This window comes from Oncorhynchus gorbuscha, linkage group LG26 (assembly GCF_021184085.1).
Source record: "Oncorhynchus gorbuscha isolate QuinsamMale2020 ecotype Even-year linkage group LG26, OgorEven_v1.0, whole genome shotgun sequence".
In the NCBI taxonomy this organism is placed as follows: domain Eukaryota; kingdom Metazoa; phylum Chordata; class Actinopteri; order Salmoniformes; family Salmonidae; genus Oncorhynchus; species Oncorhynchus gorbuscha.
In genome coordinates, this window is record NC_060198.1 from 34,992,840 (window position 1) to 35,008,285 (window position 15,446).

Sequence of the window (15,446 nt, forward strand, 5' to 3'; positions counted from 1 at the left end):
GCAGTTTGGTTGTCATTAGGAAAATGGATGTGTCTCTGCTGAGATTTATCCTTGGTGATTTTGACTGATGAATCATACATCAGACTGTGGCCATATCCTTGGGTAGCTGGGGTGAAATGTAGCGGTAGTGCTTTACTGAGGTCTTTCATGACATATTCCTGTCTGACATTTCCCCAACTGTTTTGAATTGAGACTGGTTGCATACAAAGCTCTCTATTTGTACTGTATAGAAGGCTCTGTCTCTGCCCATCTCCAGGTTGCAACACTGATGGGTCACTAGTAACCCAATGTCCTGTCTCTCCTCCCAGTGGCTCAGAAGCTGTGCCACCTGCTGGGGCTGAATGTGATGGAGTTTACCAGGGCCATTCTGTCCCCCCGCATCAAAGTGGGCCGAGACTACGTCCAGAAGGCCCAGACCAAAGAACAGGTAGGAGCCGTTCTCCAGTTCCCATCAGTTTTACACTCCTGTTTATGAATTCACTCACACTGATCTATGCAGGTCCATGAAGTTGGCCTAAGCAGAAACAGACAGGTACCCAGCAGACTGTTGTCTATCGCTCTCTGGTTCTCTCCTCAGGCTGACTTTGCAGTGGAAGCCCTGGCCAAGGCCACATATGAGCGTCTGTTCCGCTGGCTCGTCCACCGCATCAACAAGGCCCTGGACAGGACCAAGAGACAGGGAGCCTCCTTCATCGGCATCCTGGACATCGCTGGCTTTGAGATCTTTGAGGTACATTTTTTTTTCTTTTTTTTCTTCTCTTGTTTCAGACATATAATCATGTCCAAGAGGGACTGTCTTGTCTTATTGATCTGTAATACTCATCTCTCACATCTCTTTCTTTCCCCATATCCCTCCTCTAGCTGAACTCATTTGAGCAGATGTGCATCAACTACACCAACGAGAAGCTGCAGCAGCTGTTCAACCACACCATGTTCATCCTGGAGCAGGAGGAGTACCAGAGGGAGGGCATCGAGTGGAGCTTCATCGACTTCGGCCTGGACCTGCAGCCCTGCATCGACCTCATTGAGAGACCGGTCAGCTTTTCATCTTTACACATATAGGTGTATTTTACTCAGATTATGTCTGACGAACTTCATTCTTCTCCTTTCTCTCTGTCTGCAGACCAACCCTCCAGGAGTTCTGGCCCTGTTGGATGAGGAGTGCTGGTTCCCCAAGGCCACTGATAAGACATTTGTAGACAAGGTGCTCCAGGAGCAGGGCACCCACCCCAAGTTCCAGAAACCCCGGCAGCTGAAGGACAAAGCCGACTTCTGCATCATTCACTACGCTGGCAGGGTACGTCCACGCAGAGCCTGGGTCTCAATACACTGAAATGACTTCCTCAGCTCGTCCTCTCATATCGTATCATTGTTTGGTGAAAACAAGGTATTTCTGCCATATCAGCTCCCTTTTTCTGGCGAGGGCCTCATTCGTTCAAAGAAACTGATTTGCCATATTGACATTTTTGTTGCTTTGCCTGGTTAGGGGTTGGAGTGTTGGAAAGATGAAGCAGTGTTTTTGAAATTAGAATTATTGTTCAGCTCCATAATGTCTTGAGAAACATGTTTTCTTTCTGAATGACGTAACCTGTCAATGTTAAAGTGCTGCCTTTGAGGCAGCGGACATGTCTCCACTAAAGCTCTAGTTAACAGGTTAACAGGTTAACAGTTAACAGGCCTTAGCACAAAAGTCCAGTTCTGCTCCCAATCTCCACATCTGGTTCACGTTGGTCTGAGACCGATTTTACACTGTTACGTAAAATCTAAGATTTTTCAACTTTCACCTCAGTGTGGTCTCCCATCTGCAGAGGGCCTGTGTACATTCCAGGCCAGACTCCACATGAAATAAAGTTAATATCATCTTCATCCATTTTCTTATTAAATTTGTCACACAAAATTCAGATGGACATTTTGTTCTGGTCACAGCACCAGTAGTCCTCACACATGTTAAGACTTAATAAATAGGTTTTGTTTACAGCGCATAAACTCATTTTCTCTTGACCAGGTATCTAATTTAATTTGATCACACATGAAAGTCAGTGAGACAAGATAAAAGGAAGCTATTTAACACAATGTGCCGGTACATATAGCCTGTTTAGCTTACGTCTGTCTGTCTCTCCTCAGGTGGACTACAAGGCTGACGAGTGGCTGATGAAGAACATGGACCCTCTGAACGACAACGTGGCCACGCTGCTCAACCAGTCCACTGACAAGTTTGTGTCTGAACTGTGGAAGGACGGTGAGTGTCCCGTACTCTCTTCCTGTTTGGACCATGTAGTTGTCACTTTGTTTGAGTCTTGGTTATTCAGTGACAGTATTGAAGAATCCCCTTAAAACCTGGAACTTAGGACAGTGGCTATGGTGGGAGTATTTTGTACGCGCTCTCATCCATTAGACTTCTTGTCTGGTTCATATTCAGTTGCTCGCTTCTCTGTGATGAGTATTGCCAGCCAAAACATTGTGCGTTTGTGAGGTAACCTGAAATATCCGCTCGTAAATCTCCTCCCGCCTTTTATTTCCCCATTTGGCACATCCACTTGTTTTAAAAAGCGATTGAGTTTCATTATGAGTCATTGGACATCTACAATGTATATAGAAACAACTAATAGAAAGGAAATGACTGAATTGCTTTGTTTTTGTGCTTGGAATATTCTACTGGACCAGTAACAGCAATATGTCTCTGTCCTTTACAATGTACACAACTAATCATTGTTTGTGTGAGTGTGTATGCGGTAACATAATACGAATAAATCTGTGTCTGCATGGATGTTTATGTGAAGCTGAGTTGTCCTTCACATCCTCCCCTCTCTCTGTTTCTGAGCTGTAGACATTCAGACCTTTCAGAGAGCCTCTTTCTATGACAAGGCCTCTAGTCTCCTTGAGCCTCCAGGTGAATGCACACGTTGCTGCAGCTCTGTAGGGTTCTTCCTGCTCGCTCACGGCTGCACTCTGCACCCTTAGATGCACCCACCGCCTCTAGGCTTTGCATGACCCATAATGCACTGTTGCTAACCAAGACCGTACCTTTCAGCGATGCTGGTTTGTCTGGTGCCATTCTGTCTCAGTCAAATCTCAGCTCAGATTGTTTATTTGAGATACACCAGGATTGTTATGATTTGGAAGAGGTAGGACCTTGAAGAATACTAGCATGGAGACATCTGCCGGTGTGGAGTAAATGTATGAGAAAAAGCCTGGACATTGCCAGGGCCATGGCTGTTTAATGTATTCAACACTCACCTGTAAACTGACGACAGTATGGCTTGGAGAGTGATGGATAGAGACCGACTTCCTCCACCACCTCTTTCACAGGATATTTTAGCTACAGATCACACTAATAGAGACCGACTTCCTCCACCACCTCTTTCACAGGATATTTTAGCTACAGATCACACTGATAGAGACCGACTTCCACCACCACCTCTTTCACAGGATATTTTAGCTACAGATCACACTGATAGAGACCGACTTCCTCCACCACCTCTTTCACAGGATATTTTAGCTACAGATCACACTGATAGAGACCGACTTCCTCCACCACCTCTTTCACAGGATATTTTAGCTACAGATCACACTGATAGAGACCGACTTCCTCCACCACCTCAGGATATTTTTTCACAGGATATTTTAGCTACAGATCACACTGATAGAGACCGACTTCCTCCACCACCTCTTTCACAGGATATTTTAGCTACAGATCACACTGATAGAGACCGATTTCCTCCACCACCTCTTTCACAGGATATTTTAGCTACAGATCACACTGATAGAGACCGACTTCCTCCACCACCTCTTTCACAGGATATTTTAGCTACAGATCACACTGATAGAGACCGACTTCCTCCACCACCTCTTTCACAGGATATTTTAGCTACAGATCACACTGATAGAGACCGACTTCCTCCACCACCTCTTTCACAGGATATTTTAGCTACAGATCACACTGATAGAGACCGACTTCCTCCACCACCTCTTTCACAGGATATTTTAGCTACAGATCACACTGATAGAGACCGACTTCCCCCACCACCTCTTTCACAGGATATTTTAGCTACAGATCACACTGATAGAGACCGACTTCCTCCACCACCTCTTTCACAGGATATTTTAGCTACAGATCACACTGATAGAGACCGACTTCCCCCACCACCTCTTTCACAGGATATTTTAGCTACAGATCACACTGATAGAGACCGACTTCCCCACCACCTCTTTCACAGGATATTTTAGCTACAGATCACACTGATAGAGACCGACTTCCTCCACCACCTCTTTCACAGGATATTTTAGCTACAGATCACACTGATAGAGACCGACTTCCCCCACCACCTCTTTCACAGGATATTTAAAATCACATCAAAGAGGCATGATGCATCCCTGCCAAGGGAAATACTGCCTGACCCCAACAGAGGATTTCTCGAAGATATTTCAATACAGTATATAGATTCCGTAGTATAGCTCTGATTTATAGCCCATTGCAGCACCGTCTGTATGTGTTCACCCTCGTTCATCAAACAGGTCAATTTCAGCTCTGCTGTGTACCTTATGGAAAGAGAGATGGCGATTGCGTGTTCATAATTGGTATTGGTGAATGAAAGATCTATTGGTTTTGTTGTGGTCTTTGTGACATACCCTTCTCTCTGAATACAGAAAGTAATTTCTCCCCCAATGTGTTGCTCTAGTGTATGATAATTCACACTTATCAAATGCATTAGATTGTGTCATTTAATAACATTGAGACACCCAGGCGGCGTTCCATTTCCATCTAGTTCTTGTTTTGAAAATGATATCGCTTCTTAACTGTACAGTGCCTTTGGAAAGTATTCAGACCCCTTGACTTCAAGCCTTATTCTAAAATTGATTCAATTTATCTCAGCGATCTACACACAATCCCCCATATTGACAAAGCAAAAACCGTTTTTTAAATATTTATTATAAATAGAAAACGTTTTTTATTCAGACCCTTTGCTAAGAGACTCGAAATTGAGCTCATGTGCATCCTGTTTCCATTGATTATCTTTGAGATGTTTCTACAACTTGATTGGAGTCCACCTGTGGTAAATTCAATTGGACATGATTTGAAAAGGTACACACCTGTCTATATAAGTTCCCACAGTTGACAGTGCATGTCAGAGCAAAAACCAAGCCATGAGGCTTGGTGCTTGATTATACAGTATATATGTTTAGTTCAAGGAATTGTCCGTAGAGCTCCGAGACAGGATTGTGACGAGACATTTCTGCAGCACCAATCAGGCCTTTATGGTAGAGTGGCGAGACGGAAGCCACTCCTCAGTATAAGGCACATGACAGGCTGCTTGGAGTTTGCCCACAGCCACCTATAGACTCTCAGACCATGAGAAAAAATATTCTCTGGTCTGATCTAACCAAGATTCATCACATCTGGAGGGAACCTGGCACCATCCCTACGGTGAAGCATGGTGGTTGCAACATCATTGCTGTGTGGATGTTTTTCAGTGGAAGGATCGAGGCAAATATGATTGGCGCAAAGAACAGAGAGATCCTTAATGAAAACCTGCTCCAGAGCGCTCAGGACTTCAGACTGGGTCAAAGGTTCACCTTCCAACAGGACAACGACCCTAAGCACACAGCCAAGACAACGCAGGAGTGGTTCAGGACAGGTCTCTGAATGTCCTTGAGTGGCCCAGCCAGAGCCCGGACTTGAACCCAATCTAACATCTCTGGCGAGACCTGACAATAGCTGTGCAGCAATGCTCCCCATCCAACCTGACAGAACTTGGGAGGATCTGCAGAGAAGAATGTGAGAAACTCCCCAAATACAGGTGTGCCAAGCTTGTGGCGTCATACCCAAGAAGACTCGATGCTGTAATTGCTGCCAAAGGTGCTTCAACAAAGTACTGAGTAAAGGTTCTGAATACTTATGTATATGTGATATTTCTGTTTTTAAATTTTCATAAATTAGCAAACATTTCTAAAACCCTGTTTTTGCTTTGTTATTATGGGGTATTGTGTGTAGATTGATGAGGGGGAAAAAACTATGTAATACATTTTAGATTAAGGCTGTAAAGACAAGGAGTCTGAATACTTTCCAAAGGCACTATGTTAGTAATACTCTGAGGAATGCCTTTTTAGCCTGGAGGTTGTTTTCTGTCTGAAATGGAGACAGCCAACTGGTCTCTAAAGGAAGGTGAGCTGCCACACACCACATTGAATAGTAACATCTCTTCCCTTCACTTCCCCTTGATCTCTGCAAGGAACATAGCATCAATATATGAGGCAATCTGAATATGCAAACAAGATGGTATTGTTGATATTCTTCTCTGTATTCTATGGCAAGAACAACCACTGATCTAGCTAGTCTATTTACATTCAAATAAAACCAATTGACTGCAGTTTATGTAACGGTGGGGGTGGAAATGTCAAATAAAATGGCTCTGCTGTTCTTGGAAAAACAGCTGTATTATGAACATGTTTTGAGTTTAGTTGGATTAGGTTTTGCAATAGCTTGGTTCAGTCTTGTCTGCTTTTAATGAACATGTAGTCATGCTAGGGCCAACCGCCCATCCCACCCACTCTGGCTGTCAGTCATGTTGTTTACATGTTGTTGCGCTTGGAAGCCCTCATCTGTCCTGGTCATGCCTCTAGTCCTTTGCTGCTTGATTATACAGTATATATGTTTAGTTCACGCACCAGTCACCCCTCTACCAGCGTCTACCCATCTAACTCTGCCCTTCTCTCCTCTCCCTCTTTCTTCTGTCAGTGGACCGTATCGTGGGTCTGGACCAGGTAGCAGGGATGAACGAGACGGCCTTCGGCGCAGCCTATAAGACCAAGAAGGGCATGTTCCGTACGGTGGGCCAGCTCTACAAGGAGTCTCTCACCAAGCTCATGGCCACACTGAGGAACACCAACCCCAATTTTGTCCGCTGCATCATCCCCAACCACGAGAAGAGGGTGAGCAATGAGCAGCACACTAACCTCACCCTTTCACTGACCACCTGTCCCTCCCCCCTCTGCCCATTGTAGCCCAGACTACAGCCCCTCCTCCACCCACCAGAACCACTGTAGCCCAGACTACAGCCCCTCCACCACCCACCAGAACCACTGTAGCCCAGACTACAGCCCCTCCACCACACACCAGAACCACTGTAGCCCAGACTACAGCCCCTCCACCACCCACCAGAACCACTGTAGCCCAGACTACAGCCCCTCCACCACCCACCAGAACCACTGTAGCCCAGACTACAGCCCCTCCACCACACACCAGAACCACTGTAGCCCAGACTACAGCCCCTCCACCACACACCAGAACCACTGTAGCCCAGACTACAGACCCTCCACCACACACCAGAACCACTGTAGTCCACACTACAGACCCTCCACCACACACCAGAACCACTGTAGTTCACACTACAGACCCTCCACCACCCACCAGAACCACTGTAGCCCACACTACAGCCCCTCCTCCATCCACCAGAACCACTGTAGCCCACACTACAGCCCCTCCTCCATCCACCAGAACCACTGTAGCCCACACTACAGCCCCTCCTCCATCCACCAGAACCACTGTAGCCCACACTACAGCCACCACACTACCCACCAGAACCCCTGGAGACACACTCTGCTACCAGGCCTCTGTGGGCCCTCTGCCTCCATAAACAACAGCTCAGATGGAAGGCTGGAAATGAAACAATAGCAGAGTGGGGAGTTATGGGCTATGTGGGCCTGTTAAATGTTCCTTAATGTATTCCAGGGGATTTAGACTAGACACGCTTGTTTCTGCAGCGCGACAACAAATGACTGTCATAAATGGATGGTATGGATGGAGAAGAGGATATAAATACTGGTTGTTTTGGTGTGAATGTGTTCAAGTAGTTAGTCTAGTCCCTATGCAATCCTAATTGTTGAATTACATTTAGCATAATATTACGCAAATATATTTGAAGTAACATTGTTTCCCTATAAAACATTTTCTGGATTAAATTTTAAAAACTGAATGAACAGTAACAGCATTCAGTTGCTATTAGTTTAGAATAATCTTCTTTGCGTGAAGTTTGGTACTGTACTGTATCTCTCCCTGACCTCTCACTTCAATGCCCCTCCCTCCCTACAGGCTGGTAAGCTAGACCCCCACCTGGTTCTGGACCAGCTGAGGTGTAATGGTGTTCTGGAGGGGATCCGTATCTGCAGACAGGGCTTCCCCAACCGTATCGTCTTCCAGGAGTTCAGACAGAGGTACCGTATTCATTCTACACGCACCTCATACCTCATACAGCCTATTTATGTATTTCAACCCAATTTCTAAGTTCCTGTGTTTACTTTTGAGAGAGAGATTATACAGGACAAAGTGGCATTGGTTTCCCATTGCCCTGGGTGTTGTGCTTTGATTATCTCACGGAGCTGTTCTATTTCTGAACAGTGAGGCTTCTGTAAGATCCGAGGCCTCTCACGTCTCTCCTCACACCCTGGTCCTAGTCAACATGGAGGTGTGGTGTAATGACCCAGGGCCTTTACACATTCATGTCCACTCTGTTGCCAGGTATGAGATCCTCACCCCCAACGCCATCCCCAAGGGCTTCATGGATGGCAAGCAAGCCTGTGAGAGAATGGTGAGGATTTGTGTGTCACTATTTTACTGTGTTTAGCACATTGAATACTTGGGAGAGGCTCTTTGTCCTTTTACAAGCTAGAGCACGGTAAGCAGGTTAAATGTATATCGACTTCATAAACACCCATGACATGATTCTTCCTTAGTATTTATAGGGCATCGCTTAAATGACACTGTTTATTATGATTTGGCCTTCCTTCCCTGGATTTAAATCTATGACCCATTTTCACTCCAGATCCGAGCCTTGGAGTTGGATCCTAACCTGTTCAGGATTGGGCAGAGTAAGATCTTCTTCAGGGCTGGAGTGCTGGCTCACCTGGAGGAGGAGAGAGACCTGAAGATCACGGACATCATCATCTACTTCCAGTCTGTCTGCCGGGGATACCTGGCCCGCAAGTGAGTTCTCTATATGCAATGGCCTTACCTTTCCTCAATTCCTTCCTTTCGTGACCACTACAACACTTCTTAGGACAGAAAGATGCCACAGATATGTTTCCTTTGACCTTCTTGGTCAGTATGTCTGACCATGTCTCCCCTCTCTCTCCTGACAGGGCGTTTGTTAAGAAGCAGCAGCAACTGAATTGTCTGAAGGTGCTTCAGAGGAACTGTTCTGCCTACCTGAAGCTGAAGCACTGGCAGTGGTGGAGACTCTTTACCAAGGTGGGCATGTCTCCATTACAGTACACTATATCTACTGTATATGGCTAATCTGTCTTTGTAACACCAGCATTGTCACGTCTCTCTATATAGCTATATGATAAGGCTCCTAGTCATCTACGTTTCAACAGTGGCTGACCCCAGGTCTGTGTTCTGTCCCCCAGGTGAAGCCCCTGCTGCAGGTCACCAGGCAGGAGGAGGAGATGCAGGCCAAGGACGATGAGCTTGTCAAGGTGAAGGAGAAGCAGACCAAGGTGGAGGGAGAACTGGTGGAGATGGAGAGAAAGCACTCACAGGTCAGTGTCCAGTCCACACCAACTACAGTGGACTACACTCTTAGAAAACAAGGTGCTATCTAGAACGTGAAATGGTTATTTGGCTGTTCCCATAGTAGAACCCTTTGAATAACCCTTTTTGGTTCCAGGTAGAACCCTTTTGAGTTCCATGTAGAACCCTTTCCACAGAGGGTTCTACCTGAGACCAAAAAGGGTTCTACCTGAGACCAAAAAGGGTTCTACCTGAGACCAAAAAGGGTTCTACCTGAGACCAAAAAGGGTTCTACCTGAAACCTAAAAGGGTTCTACCTGATACCAAAAAGGGCTTTACCTACCTTTTGGAACACGTTTTTCTAAGAGTGTAGACCAAAGGATCATCCCTTTATGATCTTCAATTCCGCATTGTACCATTCAGTCCATTATGCCCATGTTTGCATTGTGTAGCTGATTGAGGAGAAGAACATCCTAGCGGAGCAGCTGCAGGCCGAGACTGAGCTGTTTGCCGAGGCTGAGGAGATGAGAGCTCGTCTGGCCGCTAAGAAGCAGGAGCTGGAGGAGATCCTTCATGACCTGGAGTCTAGAGTGGAAGAGGAGGAGGAGAGGACCCAGGGCCTGCAAAGTGAGAAGAAGAAGATGCAGTCTCACATCCAGGTACTGATGAGACATGGAGGCTGCAGAGTGGAAGCTTGAGAAGATTGGACATGGAAGTGGTTGCACGTGTTTTATGACAGAGAATACATTTTCTGTCGACCCAAAGCATTTCTACCAGTTATCTTCTTAATAAATGCTGTGATTTGATTTCTTCCAGGACCTGGAGGAGCAGTTGGATGAGGAGGAGGCTGCCAGGCAGAAGCTGCAGCTGGAGAAGGTGACAGCCGAGGCCAAGATGAAGAAATTTGAGGAGGACATCTTGCTCCTGGAGGACCAGAACTCCAAGTTCCTGAAGGTGAGTGGAGATGAAAGGCAGTCTAGGGTTGAGAAATATTGGACCTTACTAACATTATGCTGCTGGACTTTACTATCATTATAAACAACCGGACTCTTCTTTTCCCCTTCAGGAGAAGAAGCTCCTGGATGACCGTGTGAATGAGATGATGTCCCAGCTGACTGAGGAGGAGGAGAAGGCCAAGAACCTGGGCAAGACAAAGAACAAGCAGGAGGTGATGATGGTGGACCTGGAAGGTAGGTGTCCTCTTACCTACAAGGTCTCACTAGTTGTAGGTAGTGAGTCCAGACACTTTAACCCCATCCGTCTCCTTCCCTTCTCCCTTCAGAGCGTTTGAAGAAGGAGGAGAAGACTCGTCAGGAGCTGGAGAAGGCCAAGAGGAAGCTGGATGGAGAGACCACAGACCTGCAGGACCAGATAGCTGAGCTGCAGGCCCAGATAGAGGAGCTCAGGGTGCAGCTGGCCAAGAAGGAGGAGGAGCTGCAGGCTATACAGGCCAGGTGACAGACTGACAGACTGACAGACAGGGCCAAAGCTGGATGGAAGCCACCTGGAGATGTAGTTCAGCTGTCTTTTGCAATTGGAAGGTGTTTGACTGCGAGGAAGTCTGATTCTCTGTCTGAAGTAATTATCACATAGCTGTGTAGCGCCGTCATCAAATTACCTCCTATTTCAATTGTCTCAACACCTGTCTTTTTATATGCCATATTTAACAATGGTAGGTCCACAGTTGGCCAGATTTGCACCGGTAATCTTGTAATCTGACTATTAAAACCCTATGAGCATTTACCATTTTTATGCCCTCTCGTCATGAAAACAGTGCTGACCAGACCACCCAGCAGCTATTTATTCAGCAGATCTCACTGGGTTGGAATGTGTAAATGTTGGCCCCACGTCTAGTCTGTGTTGAACACTGGCCATTAAAAACATTCTGTTCTTTCAGGACCAACTCACATACTCAATGGTAGTTGACAGAAACAAGGTAACTGTGTTTATTTCAGGTTATATTGTCTGATACTGCCACCCAGTGGAAAATACATGCATAGTAACTTAGTTCAACTCTCCAACCATAGGCCTGACTATTTGGGGTCCTTTGTACTTTGGGGTCCTTTGCATCCTAATAAAGAATTTAAAATGTGTGTGTCAGGGGAGACGAGGAGGTGACCCAGAAGAACAACGCCCTGAAGCAGGTACGGGAGCTACAGGCCCAGTTGGCAGAGCTGCAGGAAGACCTGGAATCAGAGAAGGTCTCTAGGAACAAGGCTGAGAAGCTCAAGAGAGATCTGAGTGAGGAACTGGAGGCCTTAAAGACTGAGCTGGAGGACACCCTGGACACCACCGCAGCCCAGCAGGAGCTCAGGACCAAGCGTGAGCAGGAGGTGACGGAGCTGAAGAAGGCCATCGACGAAGAGACCAAGAACCATGAGGCCCAGATCCAGGAGATGAGACAGAGACACTCCACAGCCCTGGAGGAGCTGTCTGAACAGCTAGAGCAGGCCAAAAGGGTGGGTGGCTTCATAACAGCCCCATGGTTATGTTTAGTCAAGAGAAAATGTTTCACATGGTTGAGGTAGTACTTCCTCTGTTTTTAATGTTATGTGTTGTCTGAGCATGATTCCTATTGTAATATCTCTTGGTCTGTGTCCAGTTCAAGGTCAACCTGGAGAAGAACAAGCAGAGCACAGAGAGTGCCAACAAGGAGTTGGTCAGTGAGGTAAAGGGGCTGCAGCAGGCCAAGATGGAGTCAGAACACAAGAAGAAGAAGCTGGAGGCCCAGCTCCAGGAGTTCATGGCCCGGGTCACAGAGGGAGAGAAGGGCAAGGGAGAGCTGGCCGACCGCTCCCTCAAACTACAGGTGAGAGAGGGCCATTTGCAGCACACACACACACACGTTAACCTATGCTGGTGATGGTCTCTCAACTGAGCTGTTTGCTGTGTGTGCAGACGGAGTTGGACAGTGTGTCTGCTCTGCTGGAAGATGCTGAGAGGAAGGGAATCAAGCTGGTTAAAGACACCGCTGTCCTGGAGAGCGCTTTGCAGGACACACAGGTGAGCTAGACTGGACAACCTTTCAACGGAGAGGAATACTTCTTGTTTATCTTAAAGGCCCAGTGCAGACAAAATCTTGTTTTCCTGTCTTTTATATCATATTGTACAACAGCTGATGAAACTAACACTGAACAAATTTGATCAGTGTTATTTCCTGGTAGTTGCATAAATTGTATTTTCAACCAGCAAGTCCTTCTAATCAGCAGTTTTGCATGCGTAGGAGTTTCGGCTTTTCATGGTGACATCGCCATGCGGTAAACTGATTAATAGACCAATAACAAAGGGAGATCCAAACCTATCTGCCAATAGCAGCTAGTTTTCAGTTTTCCCCTCCCCACTTCCAGACAGTCCCAGTGAAATTGTTGCTTGAAAAATTGTGTTTTGCTAAAAGCTATTTTTGCCCATTTTAATGGAAATCTATTACAATAAAATGCTTAATTGTTACCTAGAAATGATTTGATATAAAAATGGGTGTATTGGGCATTTTACATTAAGAGGTGGCATTTTCCATGTCTGTGTCTCTCTCTCTCTGTCTGTGTGTGTAGGAGCTTCTCCAGGAAGAGACGCGTCAGAAGCTGAACATGAGCAGTCGTATCCGCCAGCTGGAGGAGGAGAAGAGCACCCTGCAGGAGCAGCAGGAGGAGGACGAGGTGGCGCGCAGAAACCTGGAGAAACAGCTGTGCACACTGCAGGCCCAGGTCAATACAGCGCCTTACAGCTTAATTGTATCTATTCCAATAATATTACAGATTAACTGCAATACAGATGTTAACACCATAACAATCTACCACCTACTGTAGCCATCCTTCAGTGAGCATCATATCATTATAAACTTTATGCATGTCTAGCTGGTTGAGACCAAGAAGAAGCTGGAGGATGACGTGGGGATGGTGGAGGGTCTGGAGGAAGTGAAGAGGAAGCTGCAGAAGGACATGGAGCTGGCCACTCTGAGGCTGGAGGAGAAGGGCATCGCCTTTGAGAAGATGGAGAAGACCAAGACCCGCCTGCAGCAGGAGCTGGACGACCTCATGGTGGATCTGGACCACCAGAGAACCATCGTCTCCAACCTGGAGAAGAAGCAGAAGAAGTTTGACCAGGTTTGACTGATCACTCTAAGCCATCCATGATGGTAGCTAAATTGGCTTGGTCTTAGAGCACAGTATGGAATGGCATTGTGTAGATAGATGGTGGACATTTTCCCTCTGTAAGTCACTGTTTGTCCTTTGTTGTAGCTGCTGGCTGAGGAGAAGAACATCTCTGCACGCTATGCTGAGGAGAAGGACAGGGCTGAGGCGGAGGCCAGGGAGAAGGAGACCAAGTCCCTGTCTCTGGCCCGGGCTCTGGAGGAAGCTCTGGAGGCCAAGGAGGAGTTTGAGAGACTCAACAAGCAGCTGAGGAGTGAGATGGAGGACCTGATGAGCTCCAAGGACGACGTGGGCAAGAACGTGAGTGTTGCACTGAATACTGGTGTTTTGTTCAGCTGAGGGCAGAATGGTTTGCATCTGTTGTTTTCAGATGGACTGCTCTGCATCCTACAGAAATAAACTAGGTTAAACCTAAACTTTAAAAGCCAGTTCATTCCAAATGGCATCACCTCAAAGAATCTTCTCTACCATCGTCCAGGTCCATGAGTTGGAGAAGTCCAAGAGGACTCTGGATCAGCAGCTGGAGGAGATGAGGACTCAGCTGGAGGAGCTGGAGGACGAGCTGCAGGCCACGGAGGACGCCAAGCTGCGTCTGGAGGTCAACATGCAGGCCATGAAGGCCCAGTACGAGAGAGACCTGGCAGGGCGAGACGACCAGAACGACGAGAAGAAAAGGGCGCTTGTCAAACAGGTGCATAGAGGACACATCACTTCCATACAAACAAGAATTGTGTGAAAAAATTCCAGGAACAATATGTTGTCATACTCTCAGAGAATGTACACCACCCCCTTCCCCTCCTCTGACCTGGTCTGTCCTGGTCTCCTCAGGTGCGTGAGATGGAGGCAGAGCTGGAGGATGAGAGGAAGCAGAGAGCCCTGGCCGTGGCTGCTAAGAAGAAGCTGGAGATGGACCTGATGGACATGGTGGGACAGATAGAGGGCGCCAACAAGGCCCGTGACGAAGCCATCAAGCAGCTACGCAAATTGCAGGTAATAAACTCACACTGTCTGTAGAACAGACAAGACAAATAAAAATACAATAAAAAAAAAATATATATATATATAGATAGATAGCTTGAATCCCATTATTGACCAAAATATATCTCCACTTTCTCCCTCAGTCCCAGATGAAAGACTATCAGAGGGAGTTGGAGGACGCCCGGGCCTCTCGGGATGAGATATTCTCCCAATCCAAGGAGAATGAGAAGAAGCTGAAGAGCCTGGAGGCCGAGGTTCTCCAGCTGCATGAGGTACAGTGGGCTGTAGTATTGCTCCTGTCATAACTCTGTGTTTTTGTCTTCTGTTTCCTGAAGTCTAGACTGGCTCGTCTTACTGTGAGAAATGGTGACCTGTGTTTGACCTCTGCCTTGTAGGACCTGGCGGCATCGGAGAGGGCGCGGCGCCATGCAGAGCAGGAACGGGATGAGCTAGCGGACGAGATCTCCAACAGCACCTCGGGCAAGTCTGCCTTGATGGATGAGAAAAGGAGGCTGGAGGCTCGTATTGCTCAGCTGGAGGAGGAACTAGAGGAGGAACAGGGCAACATGGAGCTGCTCAATGACCGCTTCCGCAAGACCACCATGCAGGTATGAGCCAGGAGGAAACTTTTTCAGGATGCAGACTTGATCATTGTAATCATACTACCCTTGTTCTTCTGACTTTTAGGGAACAATCCATTATTCAGCCCTACCATAAGTACTCTCATCTCTCTCTCACTTTCCCCTCTCTCCTTCATTCCCTGTTTTCCTCTCTCCACCTCTCTCTTCCCCCTCTCCTCCCCCAGGTGGACA

At 46.9% G+C, this 15,446-nt stretch overlaps 1 protein-coding gene across 2 annotated transcripts in view; it reads left to right on the top strand.

Annotated features, from left to right (window-relative positions):
* Nucleotides 1-15,446, top strand: part of LOC124015054 (myosin-10-like) — a 68,020-nt gene that overhangs the window by 46,102 nt on the left and 6,472 nt on the right. For both annotated transcript variants that reach the window (XM_046329949.1, XM_046329950.1), the window contains exons 12-36: nucleotides 309-427; nucleotides 578-730; nucleotides 862-1,035; nucleotides 1,124-1,297; nucleotides 2,125-2,239; nucleotides 6,737-6,930; nucleotides 8,090-8,211; nucleotides 8,516-8,585; nucleotides 8,820-8,980; nucleotides 9,136-9,244; nucleotides 9,406-9,537; nucleotides 9,961-10,167; nucleotides 10,325-10,462; nucleotides 10,575-10,698; nucleotides 10,791-10,962; nucleotides 11,610-11,967; nucleotides 12,111-12,317; nucleotides 12,407-12,511; nucleotides 13,057-13,209; nucleotides 13,360-13,608; nucleotides 13,744-13,956; nucleotides 14,135-14,347; nucleotides 14,485-14,646; nucleotides 14,778-14,906; nucleotides 15,030-15,242. In XM_046329949.1, coding sequence (XP_046185905.1) covers nucleotides 309-427; nucleotides 578-730; nucleotides 862-1,035; nucleotides 1,124-1,297; nucleotides 2,125-2,239; nucleotides 6,737-6,930; nucleotides 8,090-8,211; nucleotides 8,516-8,585; nucleotides 8,820-8,980; nucleotides 9,136-9,244; nucleotides 9,406-9,537; nucleotides 9,961-10,167; nucleotides 10,325-10,462; nucleotides 10,575-10,698; nucleotides 10,791-10,962; nucleotides 11,610-11,967; nucleotides 12,111-12,317; nucleotides 12,407-12,511; nucleotides 13,057-13,209; nucleotides 13,360-13,608; nucleotides 13,744-13,956; nucleotides 14,135-14,347; nucleotides 14,485-14,646; nucleotides 14,778-14,906; nucleotides 15,030-15,242 — 4,166 coding nt within the window. The remainder of the gene's footprint in view (nucleotides 1-308; nucleotides 428-577; nucleotides 731-861; nucleotides 1,036-1,123; nucleotides 1,298-2,124; nucleotides 2,240-6,736; nucleotides 6,931-8,089; nucleotides 8,212-8,515; nucleotides 8,586-8,819; nucleotides 8,981-9,135; nucleotides 9,245-9,405; nucleotides 9,538-9,960; nucleotides 10,168-10,324; nucleotides 10,463-10,574; nucleotides 10,699-10,790; nucleotides 10,963-11,609; nucleotides 11,968-12,110; nucleotides 12,318-12,406; nucleotides 12,512-13,056; nucleotides 13,210-13,359; nucleotides 13,609-13,743; nucleotides 13,957-14,134; nucleotides 14,348-14,484; nucleotides 14,647-14,777; nucleotides 14,907-15,029; nucleotides 15,243-15,446) is intronic.